General features: G+C 31.6%; 1 protein-coding gene across 1 annotated transcript in view; it reads left to right on the plus strand.

Moving 5' to 3' along the window:
• Positions 1-14,377, plus strand: part of GPR137C (G protein-coupled receptor 137C) — a 45,447-nt gene that overhangs the window by 20,427 nt on the left and 10,643 nt on the right. The window contains exons 2-3 of the mRNA XM_024567265.4: positions 821-864; positions 2,342-2,570. Coding sequence (XP_024423033.2) covers positions 821-864; positions 2,342-2,570 — 273 coding nt within the window. The remainder of the gene's footprint in view (positions 1-820; positions 865-2,341; positions 2,571-14,377) is intronic.

A 14,377-nucleotide genomic window follows, 5' to 3' on the forward strand; every position in this document is an offset into this window, starting at 1 on the left:
TTTATAAGATTTTATACTTTTTCTTTCCAGACTCCCAAATTTCATACCCTATTTCAATATCTTATAACTAGTCTTCCTACTTGTAGTCTGTAGATCTTTTATAGTAGCCTCTACACTGACACCAGATTTAGGAAATTCAATATTTTAGAGTGCCTACATAAAAACCTTCAATATCTTTCAATTATCGAAATAATAAAGCCCAAATTCACTAGTAAAGAACTGAAAACTTCCACACTATGCTGCCAGAATTTTCTATATTTATTTCAAATTCTTCTTACCTACCTTCTTAACTTTGTTTAACAAGTATTTGAGGATCTGCTTTGCAAGGCTTTGTGAAGGAAGAAGTTTACTATGTGTGGTATATGCTCATTAGCTTTGTGTTCAGTTTTTGGTCCCTTGTTTCCTCTTACTACTTCAGTTCACCTCCAAAATAATCTTTGGAGAACACTCACCCATATTCATATAGTAAGTACTTCCATTTTAGGACAAAATGTAAGTAATAATGAAGTTTAGAATAAGTGGCAAGTCATTCAGCACTATGTCTGGCTCATAATAAAAGTTTAATGTTTAAACTGAATTAATTCTGTATAAGTTTTTAAAGACAGAAATTTAGGACTATAAAAAATTATTAATTTATTATTTTAAGCCTTTGGGAAACCTGCCTATTTTTGCCTCAAGGTACTTCTGCTGTTAACATTTGAATTTTACTTGTTATCTGTTGTTGTTTGTAGTTGTGTCACTTTGAAACACAAAGTCAAAACAAATTTAAGAATATTCTATTACACATTTTTAAAACTTACTTTCTGTACTTTCTTTATAGGTTATATGTAAAGTCAGATGTGCCACTGAACTTGACAAACACAAGTAAGTTTCATGAGTAGCAAGATTTAAATTTTATTCATAGTAGATTTTTCAAGGACATGGTGGTTGAGGGTACCTTAGCAGTTCTATAGAAAATCAAATCGTCAGATTAGTTCATAGGAAGTGAATTGAGTAACCCATGGTACTTTTCCTACAAACAACCATATTGCTGCCTAATACCCCTTTTTCCTTTTTTTCTTTTGCATCCCTGCTACTATCCTTCAGATGTCAAATGTAGTTTCATAGAGTCCACAAACACTAATGTTAGATTATGCTATTTGGGGAAAGAATGTAATGTATAGTTCCATGAAATAAATAATGTTTCAGTACTGATTAACCTCAAAAATTCAAGCCAGTAAATTTGGATTTTGGACCAGTTCTCCCACTAACTTGCTAACCTATGCTTTGATTTCCTAAACTTCTATAATCCCCAGGCTCTAGGGATAATTTTAAGATCTATTTTGGATATTGAACTATGTAATTATTGTTTAATTATTTAATCTGTGATAATATTAAGATCTAAACTTCTCAAATTAAAATCTTTGTAATTTGCATGTACATTTATCAGAGATCGCTTGTTACAGATTAGGCATTACCACCAATTTACCATGCATAAACTGTAGCCAAAAGCAGACAGTGTTTTATGACTTCCACTATTGAAAGTGACCCCAAATAGAAGATATTAGTATGCCAAATAAATTTCTGAATTCTGTTAGTTAGGAGTATGAATGTATCTGAAACTGGGATTACTTTCATATAGATAGCTGTTGGAGCTACTTGATATAGATAGCCAGCCCTTACCCTGAAGAGTTTTATGAGGTGGTCTAATTTTTCTTAGGGGAAAATTTTTAAGCATTTCATTTTCAGAGTTTCTCTGTGTGCATAGTACATGTGCAACTTCATAAGAAGGTGAGGTGTTGATAAGTGCTTGAAAGTCTACTCTCCCTATATTCTTTAGTCATGTTCTAAAGTAATGTTTGCTATGGTTAATGAGAAGTTCATAAAATTAAACATTGTTTAAAACATATTTCCCTTTCCTCTTAAAATCAGTGTTAGTGATCAGTTTAAATTCAGGTAGTTTATTAATATTCCAGGCAAATTATAAAAGCCAAGGATTTATTGAAATGGAAAGATCAATGAAAATATGCTTAGTAGTTATAGAAATGAAAAATTCAGGATTATCTGAATTAATGTTAAAATAATCCTACATTCTTCCTGGTAGAGGCAATTGAATTCAAGTGCTTATGAGATTATTTTTAAATTAATGCTTTCAATTCTAATGCTATTTTAAAATGGTTTAGATACTAATTTTATGACAGCAAAGATAGCTGAAGTAACTCTGAGTGATTGTTAAATTTTTATTTAATGAAATTACAAACATTTTAAACTGAAGGAATTATTGTATCTAAAGTAACACACTAATAAATTTAATTTCTTATTAGTTTTATAAATATCTAATAAACTTATTTTTTTCTTTCAGAATTCTATTGCATTTGGGCTTTATATTGGCAAGCCTTATCTTTTTAGTGGTGAACTTGACTTGTGCAATGCTAGTCCATGGAGATGTCCCAGAAAATCAGTTGAAATGGACTGTGTTTGTTCGAGCATTAATTAATGATAGCCTGTTTATTCTTTGTGCCATCTCTTTAGTTAGTTACATATGCAAAATTACAAAAATGTCATCAGCAAATGTCTACCTCGAATCAAAGGTAAGTACGATTTTTAAATTTTCACTTGAAACTCTAACTTCAAATCATCTTATGAAGCATATTTTAATGGGAAGTTTATATATTTTTAAATATATACTGAATGTCAAGTACATTTTTTATCATGAAAGAATAGTCACTAGAAATTAGAAAGTATTCAAAACTTCGCATTTAACTAAACAATGGTTTTTAAAAAGTTTATACTGAGCATATTGTATTTTCTGTGATTTATATCTTCTACATTGGAGGCTAATAAAATGAAATAAACAAGAATTTATATCAATATATTACAAATAGCCTAATACATAAAGCCACAGTAACACCTTAATACTTCCTCAGTAAGGGTGGCAGTATTACCATTCAACAAACTTACCAGATTATGTGTACATACATTTGGTTTAGCAGTGTTAAGATTTCATACTGGTAAAGTGGTGTTTATTTGTATAAAGGTTCAGAAAATGTTATTTCACCCCATAATATGAAGTTCCTATGATACTTGAAATAACTAGTCATGTAACTAATTTTATAAATGCCTTGCTTCTCCCTTTCCTTATACTTTGGATCAGCAAAGGAGATCAAATGCTAACCCATTAACAAAGAACCCTGGAAGTTTCTGTTGCTGGTTAACAATGCGGTCGAGCCATGAATCAGTCATCACAGCGTACATATGGCATTGAGTGCGGGAGTGTAGATGTGTGGTTATTGGAGTGTGGGTATATACAAGTACATGAGTTTGCTTTCATTTGCCTATTCACTGAAGATAAGCAAGATGGCGTCCTAAACAGAACAGTTCTCCAAAATATTTTTAGACTTCCATATTGTTGTTATACTTAATATAGTCCTAGTAAAGTCAAATATTATTATTAAATGTATGAAAATCAACTTGTCTTTAAATTCAGGTGGAGACTTTAATTTTACCTTTTAAACTGTATCAGTAGAGTGCAGAGTCAATATAGAAATATATATAGTATTATATAGAGAGAGAGGTGGGGAAAGGGAGAGAGACTAACTTAGACTTTCAAACCTATTAATCATACCTGGAAAATTACTTTATTCAACTTCTGTTCTAAAACATTAGTTCCTAAAATTTAAATATTTTAGCTAATTCTGCCTTTAGTTTACATGTTAAAAATAATATTGTCACTATTACGGTACATAATCTTTTGGTATAACAATAGGACCTTTGCTTAATGTAATAACATCACCATAGACTTCATACCTCTTGCTTGTCTAATAATAAAGCATAAATAGATGTGGTTGACTTTAAAGGCCTTCCTTTTTGGATACCAAGCAACTTTCTAAGTTTGGTCTTACTTGCTTTGAAATAGATAATTCTCTGAATATAGTAAAATTGCCAGTCTGAGAAGAAAAGTTCATCTGATAATTCCTCCAGAATAATTTCAAACATCTTTCCCTAACTATCATGTGACAGGTACTCACTTTATTATTTTTTTTAAATTCTTAAATATAAAAGGTGTATGGATTCAGAATTCCCTAGGAACACTACAGACACCTGTTAAAATGCATACCTATAAAGGTCAATAAATATAACATGAGATACTAGGTTATTTGTATTATATTGTATTGTTATATAGTTCTTGGTTTTCCTAACTAGATTATATACTTTTTTATTCAAAGACTACATCATCTTCTATGTTTTCCTTGTAAAATTGCTAGACTCATTCTTTTTTAAATTATATAACAGTTACAGTAATGGCCATTTCTTTTATTCAATCAACAAATGTCTGTTGAGCCATTTACCTCCTCACTGACAGTTTCTTGCTATCTCTAATAGCATTTCCTTAAAGTTCAGACTTTGGTCTTCTGTTTTTCTTTTTTTATTCTTCCTTCCTTCTTGTACATATTTAGTGATAATGAGATCCTCCATAATTTATCTCAAGCACTCTGACCTACCTTATTTGTAAATGGCACATAGAATGCTTTCTTTTCTATATATCCTTTGGCTGTTTTCATCTGCCAGGAATGCGTTTTTCCCTCCCAGTGCTCTATACGTGTTTGTCCTTATCATACCTAATTTTAAAGGCACAACTAATATTTCCCCTCTTTAGGAATTCTCCTTCATGTCCAAAATAAAATTTAGAAATAACTTTATCTGCATTATCTTAAAATTTTACTTTATTTTTTACCAACTAGAACACTTTTCCAAAGTAGTGATTGTAACTTGTTTTTTAAATATGTTACTGTTGATTTAAATAACTTATTTCTGCTCTCTCATTATTTTAATTTTCTTACATATTTAAGGTTACTTTGTTCCATGTTTAGGTTCTTATATAAATATGTAACATATTAGTTCATAAACTAATGTAGATATTTACAGCAGTATGTTTTCTCAAGTACTGCTTTGGCACTTTTCTATAATCTTGTTATATTGTAACAACATTCTTATTTAACAAAAACAGAGAGCATTTGCTGTTTTGATTTCAGCCATGTCTCAAACATTACCTATTTACAGATCAGTGTGAATTATATATTATCTCTCTATATAGGTCTTCCTTCAACTCACTTTGGCAGAAAGTCTGAAATTCAGGCATCTATCCAGTTCAGGCCCTCTCTCTAACTTCCCTAAGAAGTTATCAGTTTTATGCTCTGCTTCATTATCCTTGCATATGAATCAGGCCTACTATAAAGAATCTCGCATTTCTGAACTCCAGGTTATTGTTAGAGGAAATAAACTCTCTGCTGTTAAATTAAAAAACTTAGTTGTCATAAAGATTACCTAAAGGTTGCACAGTCTGTCCTTTTCCCTAACTATTATACATTTTACCCTCAGCCCAATCCAAATCATTGTAAAATTTTGTGCAAAGACTGTATTGTACCCTGGATAGAGTTACCTTTTCCAGCCTACACTTTGACATCATGCTGTGATCTACATCAAGAAATATGTAAGACCTTTTTGTACAAAACATCCTAAAATCATTATTATATAATATTGTTGAGAATATTGTCCATACAGTGTTCCCCAGAAAAGATCTTTTTATCCAAGGACCAGGTTAAATATTATTGATTAAATCCTTCTTTCCTCTGATTATTATGTTGTTCAGAACAATTATGCGGCTCATCAATCATAGATAACCCCACAGTACACATTTTTGGTTCTGACTGTACCTCTAGTTTCTTCTCATTTTTTTTACCACCACTTCCCTTACCCCCTGCCACACACACATATTCCTATGTTCAGTTTTCTTTTTGTGTGTATCTCTGTAACCAAATTCTCTTTTGCAATGTGGGTGATATAAATAAGGAATGGGATTAGATATACTTTTGGATATGTTTTTATCTCTTTTTTCAGATACATTGATTTCTAAAATTAATTTGGAAAGCCCTTATTGAAAGGCAGTATATGATTAAAGTATATGAAAGACATATATTCAGTATATGAAAGACAGTGATTAAGAGCTGGAAACCTGGGATCAGAGAGATAAGATGTAAATTCCATCTTTCCTTCTTATTGGCTGTGTGACATTAGACAAGTAACAGCATGTCTAAGCTATACTCTCCCAATCCATAAAGAGGATATAATGATAGTGTTGATCTCATAGGTTGTTTTGAAAGGGTAGTATCTACCTTATGAGGTTGTTATAAAAGATAAGTGAAAATGCATATAAAGTTATTAGTATAATGCCTAGCACTTGGGAAATGCTTATAAATGTTAGTTATTATGATCCTAATGTATATTAGAGAATGGTAATGTAGCTTCAGGAAGTTGTTGAATACCTGAAATTGTTGGCAAAATTTATCTGGAGAGGAAATATATATATATATATTTTTTTTTTTCAAATTCTCAAAAGGAACAATGATCAAAAAAAAAAAAGAATAAGAGCTACTGAAGACCAGATTTCTCTTTTAAATATTTTATTTTAATTTTGATTATTCTACCTTATTTATGTACCATCCCACACAGACTTTGATAAAGGTTGATATCTCTGACAGGTCACATTTAATCTATTATTTAACTAGTTCTTCCTTAGAAAATATTGTTGAAATTATGTAATGGCCTTTTTAATCATAGGTATTTTTATTCTGAAATCTAGTATATTATTTATTATAATCTCAATTTTATGTGCATGGGTATAAGACAATACTTTTTGTTGTTAACATTTCAAGTGTCTCATTAACTGAGAGAAAATATGATAGAGTTTCATGGGATTTTTTAAAAATAAACTCTTTATAGGGTAAAGAAATAGTTTATTTATTTATTGAAATTGTTAGTGCTGGTCTTTTCTTTGAATAGTTTTTTACTGCTGTTTGCTTTCCTTCATTTATATGATTTCTTGGTATTTGGTTTTATTTACTTTTTTTAGTTTTATTTGTTTATTTAATCTTCATTGTATTTTTTTCCATTACCATTTATCCCCCGTATTGCCCCCTCCCCCCAGCAATCACCACACTGTTGTCCGTGTCCATGAGTCCTTTTTCCTTTTTGCTCAATCCCTCTAACCCCTAACCTACTACCCCCCAGCTGTCATCCTGTTCTCCATCTATGAGTCTGTCCCCAATTTCCTTGTTAGTTCAGTTTGTTTATTAGATTCCACATATGAATGAAATCATATAGTATTTGTCTTTCTTTCACTGGCTTATTTCACTTAGCATAATGTTCTCCAGGTCCATCCATGCTGTTGCAAAGAGTAAAATTTTCTTATTTTTTACAGCTAAATAGTATTCCATTGTGTAAATGTCCCATAGTTGTTTTGTCCACTCATCTACTGATGGACACTTGGGCTACTTCCACATCTTGGCGATTGCAAATAATGCTGCAATGAACATAGGGGTGCTTATGTTCTTTTGAATTAGTGTTTTGGGTTCTTTGGGATATATTCCCAGAAGTGGGATAGCTGGGTCAAAATGCAGATCTTTTTTTAATTTTTTGAGGTATCTCCATACTGCTTTCCACTATGGCTTCACCAATCTGCATTCCCACCAATAGTACAAAAGGGTTCCCCTTCCTCCACATCCTCACCAGCACTTGTTTGTTGGTTTGTTAATAGCCATTCTGACAGGTGTGAGATGATACCTCATTGTGGTATTAATTTTCATTTCTCTGATGATTAGTGACATTGAGCATCTGTCTTATTTACCTTTTATCATAATTATAACAACATTAAAATGCATACTGCTAAAATTATTTTTATTCCAATACCCATATGCACTTCAGAAAACAAATATTTTCTAAGAATATAGAAGACATTTGTTTTTTATCTTTTTTAAGACTTTATTTATTTTACTTTATTTTACTTTTAGAGAGGGGGAAGGGAGGGTGGAAGAGAGGGAGAGAAACATCAATGTGCAAGAGATACATCGATCGATTGCCTCTCACATGCCCCCAACCGGGGACCCAGCCCGCAACCCAGGCATGTGCCCTGACTGGGAATCGAACCAGTGACCTTTCAGTTCACAGGCTGGTGCTCAATCCACTGAGCCACACCAGCCAGGGTGACATGTATTTTTTAATGAAAAAAATAATTTATCAGCACAAAAATGTTCAACTATTTCTGAAACTGTTTAGGCTCTATAATTGTCAGTATGTATTGTTTTCTTATTTTTGATGCTTAGTTTACCATTTTAATTTCAAAATAGAAATAGCATTTTGATATGGTTTCAAAAAATATGTGCAGGTATCTGCTTCTGGTAATGACTGAGTAGCTTCTATTGGACCAACCTTCCACGTAGCAGTGATAAATTCTGGACAAAATATAAAAAACACTGAAGGCACTGGAGAGCAACCACTTAGAAGAAGGAAATGACACTGAGTGAGTTTCCTGTTTTTTACAGCTTCTAGCCTGAGGTGAGTTCCCATCCATGGGACAGCCAAAACCTGAAGAGCAACCTGCTGTTTTACTTGCTTGAAGAATTCAGAAGATAAAATTCAAGTAACTACCACAGATGGAAAGTGAGTGGGAAATCTTAGGAAGAAAACAGCCAGATAGAAGAAACCCCAAATTCTGATTATAAACTATGCAAAATTTACCCACATTTACTGATACCTGAAGTACACATGTGCAGGACAGACTCTAAGTAGCACAGTTATGGATAAAGGGATTGAACTGAGATTTCAGCTGCTCTCCATGCATGGGTAACAGTTTGGGATTTGAGCCTAGCCAAATTTATGCTTAAAAAAAGACAGAGAAAGAAAATCAAAACTTTTATAAGGAAGATAACTGAATCCAGATTTTCTAAAACATATCACTCACAATGTCCAGAACACAATCCATTATATATATGAAGAAACAGAAAAAAATTAATTCAGATTTATGATCAAAAAGCAAAATTCAAAAGTAATCATTGGAGGCAATCCTCCCCAAATAACCTAGATGTTGGATTTATCAGACAGATTTTATAATATACTCAAGGATGTAATGGAAAATATACTTGGATGAATAAATAAATAGGAAACTTCAAGAGAGATGGAAACTATGAAAAACACAGAAATCCTAGAATTAAAAAATTCAGTATTTAAAACTTACAAGTCACTAGTTGGGCCTAGCAGATAGGAGATGAAAGAAGAGTCAATGAATTTAAATCAGTAGAAAGTATTAAGTCTGAAGAACAGAGAAGAGTAGGGGCAGATGATAATATAATGAACAGAGTCTCAAGGCCTAATCATGTATAATTGTAAAACCCAAAGAAAAAGAGGGATAAAATATGGTTGGAAAAAATATTTGAAGAATACTGACCTAAATTTTCCAGTGTTGATGAAAGACAGAAATGTAAGTTTTCATGATGCTCAGCAACCCCAACCAGGATAAATAAAAAGAAAATCTCACCTAGGTTTATTATAATCAAAGTGCTTAAAACCAAAAAGAAAAGAAAACCTTGAGAGCAAAGAAAAATGACCCATGCATAAGGGGGCATTGACTCAAATGATACTCACTTCTCATCAGAATAATGGAGGCCGGAAGACATGGAAACAAATCTTTAAAATGCTGAAAGAAAAATGTTGTCAACTGTGAAATCTATATCCAGTGAAAATATTCTTCAAGATTGGTGAAGAAATAAAAATACCTTCTGATAAAACAAAACAAAGAAGGCTGGTTACCAGCAGACCTGTACTGTAAGAAATGCTCAGAAAATTCTACAGACTGAAGAGAAATAAAAAAGCCACTTGAATTTCAGCTCTTCAGGAAGGAATGAGGAACACAAGAAATAGTAAATATGTGGGTAAATATAATTTCTTAATTTCTTTAAATATAACTGCAAAGCAAAAATTATAAGGCATACATATGTAGATATAATGTATAATTCTGTAGTATAATAAACAACTGTAGTATAAAGGATGAGAGTAAATGGACCTGTATGATTGCAAGGTTTTTATATTTTACATCAAGTGATATAATGTTAAATATTCCTTAGACTGAAAAGTTAAGAATATATATTATAATCCCTAGACAGTGGTTCTCAAACTTTTGGTCTCAAGACCCCATTATACTCTCAAGAATTATTAAGGACCCCAAAGAACTTCTGTTTATATAGATTGAATCTACCAATATATACATATTTAGAACTAAAATTTAAGAAATTCTAAAACTATTCATTAAAGTAGCAATAATAAATCCATTATATGCCAACATGAATAAAATGTTTTTATGAAAAACAGTTATATTTTCCAAAGCAAAAATAAACTAGTGAGAAGATGAACATTGTTTTACATTTTGAAAACCTCTTTAATGTCTGACAGTAGAAGACAGCTGGATTTTCATGTCCGCTTCTGCATTCAGTCTGTTGTGATACGTTGTTTAGGTTGAAGTATATAAAGACAGTCTATACTCACACATAGATGTAGTTGGAAAATAAAGGAGAATTTTAATAGCTTTTTAGATAATTGTGAATATTCTTTAATACTACATCAGACCTCTGAAGTGGAGGTTTATTAAAGGTTAGTTGCCATGTGGAATCTAAAACAATATTAGTTAACTTTTTGTAATCTTCATTGGTCTGTCTTGCACTTTGAATGATTTTGTGACATCATGCATTGATCATTGGAAAAGAGTGGTCACAGATCTTCGAAATGTTGATTCATTCCATTGACAATATCCAAAATGATATTTGTTAATCTCACCAGTAATCTCATTAGAAAAGTGTTTTTAAGTTTTGGTATGCCGCCAGTCTTACAGTGGATACAAGTGCTTACAAAGTTTTCAAAAATTCTTTTTTTCACTTGAAAGTTTATATTTCATCATTGGCAATAAATATTGTCAGATGTTTTCTTTAAAGTGGTAGGCTCATTTCATTTATTTTTTTTAAAATGTGTAACCAGTAACCAAGTGTGAATAACCATTGTTTGTCGGCCATAGTTAGCTGTTAAGTAAAACTGGTATTCCATGAAACACAGTGGCGAGGTCAGCTTACAAGTTTGTCACTTTAGTGCATTTCTTCAAGACAACCAGTATACTTCAGTATGCAGCAGAATTGCTTTAAGTGCACATCTTATCTCATCACACAGTGTATTAAATAAACACATCCTCCTAGGGTTGATATTTTAAAAATATTTTTACATCAAGTATCTTCTTATGTGAAACTGACTTTTTTAACTTCGAGTGCATAGTAGTGAAGAATACAGTGCACTTTGGTGCCACTGTCTTGATTTATGCTAAGGTCCAGAAGTTTTACCCACCATTGCTTTTGTACCATTAGTGAAAATTTTAACACAGCCCAGGATGAACAAGCAGAGGAGTTTTCAAAACTTTGACTATTTCAGTACCAGTTTTAACTCTCAGGCATTGACATAAAAGAATATCTTCTTGAATGATTAGTTGGTACTGACACCAGGTGAATATAAACAAAATTAGTCCCACTACATCAGATTCATTTATCTATAAGGCAAAGATATAATTTAGTAGACAAGATATTAAGTCACTCTTTATATTTTCAGTTAAATTTTTAAATCAGTAAATTTTTATATTATTGGAAACTGTGCCATAATTTCTTTTATGGACCTTCCATCCACCAGGTATTTGGTAATGTCAACCATGTAAGGCTTTACTGGTCTCTCAGTTATTCTTTGTACTTTAATAACCAATGCAGTATAATAACTTAGCTGGTAAAATGCTTGAATGGCTTTTTTATTTCCACTTTGGAAAGTTATAAAAACACCACACCTACACTTAAAACTTCATTTCCTTTGCTTTAAATTGTGAATGATTGGTCTCAACATGATCCTTGGACCACAGTGCTATTACAAATGTTCTGTTGCAGAAGACACAAAAGGTAAATTATTAACATTTATAAAGCCCATTGAAAGATAGTTTTCATTATATTTCATTTGATAAAACAAGAAATCAGTTTCATCCAGTCCTTTGAGGTGATTCTTTGTTGAGTCAGAGAATTCTAACACTTTCATCTTCCCCATCATCTTCAAGGTAAACAGGGGAGCTGTGTGTTGAGAAAGATATTTTTATTGTGCTAAAATATACATAACATAAAAGTTACCATTTTAACCATTTTTAAGTATATAGATAGCTCAGTGGCATTAAATACATTCACATTGTTGTACAGCCATCACAACTATCCATCTCTATACTATTTTCATCATTTCATACTGAAACTGTGTCCACTAAACAATAACTCCCTATTTCTAAGCAATAATCTGTTCTTAAATATGAAAACACTCCCTTAGAGTAAAATATGATTCATTTATAAGATGAGTTTAATATCAAATTAAGATTTTTAAAAGTTTTTGGAGAAAATTCTTTAAAACCACAAATCTACAAGGTATACCCATTCTTGTTATTTATATATAGGTTACAAGGAAAATTTTAGGTTTTCAAAATAACTACTTATTGGATGATTTGAGGTTTTGGCAGGTATAATCCAAGAAAACTAGCAAGAACCCAATAAGAGTACAGAGAACAAGCAAGGTTAATCTCTGAAAATGTACATATTTATACCATAATTTTATTATATTAAGTATTATAGAAAACACAAGAATACACATGCATACAGAGTGTGGACATCATGATATAGCATGTAGACTCTGGAAAACTCTGCTGTACATTTGAAAAAGAATAAGACTGTACTATGCAAATAATATCTTAGTATTTTAAAATCATATCGATTTTGATCATTAAAGTCCCTGGACCACACTTTAAGTACTGCTGTGCTATAGCAACCACTTAAGGCAAAAACCAAAACAAAATAGTGTGGTTAAAAGTCCACTAGACAGATTAAAATGGAATTTTAAAAAGTATTCAATTCACCTGAGAGAATACAGGAAATGATGGATAGAGAAACAACAAACAAACAACAGCAATAATGAAACACAAGAAGGAGAAATACAAAACAAATAGTAAAATGTAAGATCTAAATGCAAACATACCATTCATTACATTAAATGTTAACAGACTAAATACTTCTGTTTAAAAGTAGAGATTGTCAAAATGGATTTCTAAATAAACAAAACCAATCTATATGCTGGCTTCCAGAATGCACTTTAAATATAAAGACAAATATAAGTTGACAGTAAATAGGTAGAAGCTAATGTACTACGCATTCAGTAAGCATAAGAACATACATTTTGTTTTTACGATGTAGGTCAAGTTGATTGCTTACTAGTAATAAGTGAATCAGGTCACATTGCTTTTTTACTTAAATCCTCCAGTGATTGCTCATCTTAATAAGTAAGAAATATAAACTCCATACCTTGACTTTCAATAGCTGATAGGATCTGCCTATCCTAGGATCTTTCTTCTATAGCTTCTTTTTCTCTCCTCTGCCTCAACCACACCATTTTTTTTTTCCTGTCCCTCAAACAAGATTAATTCATTTTGCCCACGGACTTTGCACCAACTGCCAACAAAGATCTCCTTATAGACTATGGAATCTAGAATTTTGAGTGGCTCTCTTCTCATATTTCAGGTATCAGCTCAAAAGCCACCTCCTCAGAGAAGCCTTCTCTGACTACTCTATCAAAACAACTCTTCTTTTCTCCGTGTTTGCTCTTGATCATTCTAATTATTTTCTCCATGTCTGTTATCATTACTGGAAACCATCTTGTTTTATTTGCTAACTATTAATTATAAATTCTGTGAGAGCAGAGATTATGAATAAGGCACTTCAATGTCAGATAAAGTAAACTTCAACACAAGCGTATTTCCAGGTATAAAAAGGTACCTTTTGTCAGAAAGCAAAAAATATTATCAAACATAAAGAGGTAATCAGGAAGACATAAAAATCATAAATGTGTACAAGGCCAAAATAGTAAGAAATGAAGGGGTAGGAAGTCCTTACCAAATGTTAGAAATAAAAGGAAAAAAATAATCTCCACCATCATAGAGATTTTAATGCCCATCTTCAGCAATCAATAAAACAAAAGAATAAGTAGACAGAAAATCTGAACAACAGTCAACAACCTCTGAGATAAATGACTCTCAAATGGAGAATACACATTCCTTTCAACTGATCATGGAATTGGTCATCAAAGTAAACCATAAATGGACCATAAGACAAGTATCAATACAATTAAAAGATCACAATCAGAGAGTCATCTCTGGGCACAGTGGAATTAAATATCAATATTATTATGACATCTAAAACAGTCCAAATATTTGGAAATTATACAACATAATTTCAAATAACCCATGGGAAGAGGAGAAATCACAAGGGAAATGATAAAATATTTCAAACTGAAAGATAATGAAATAAAATATACCAAAATTTGTAGGATGCAGCTAAAATACTGGTTGAAAGGAACAGTATAACTTTGATTGCTCTGTTATAAAAGAAAAAAGATAAAATCAGGAAAAAGTTTTAAAAAGAAGCATGCCCAAAGTAAGTAGAAGGACTGAAATAATAAAAAA

Source organism: Desmodus rotundus, chromosome 7 (genome assembly GCF_022682495.2).
Source record: "Desmodus rotundus isolate HL8 chromosome 7, HLdesRot8A.1, whole genome shotgun sequence".
Classification (NCBI taxonomy): Eukaryota; Metazoa; Chordata; class Mammalia; order Chiroptera; family Phyllostomidae; genus Desmodus; species Desmodus rotundus.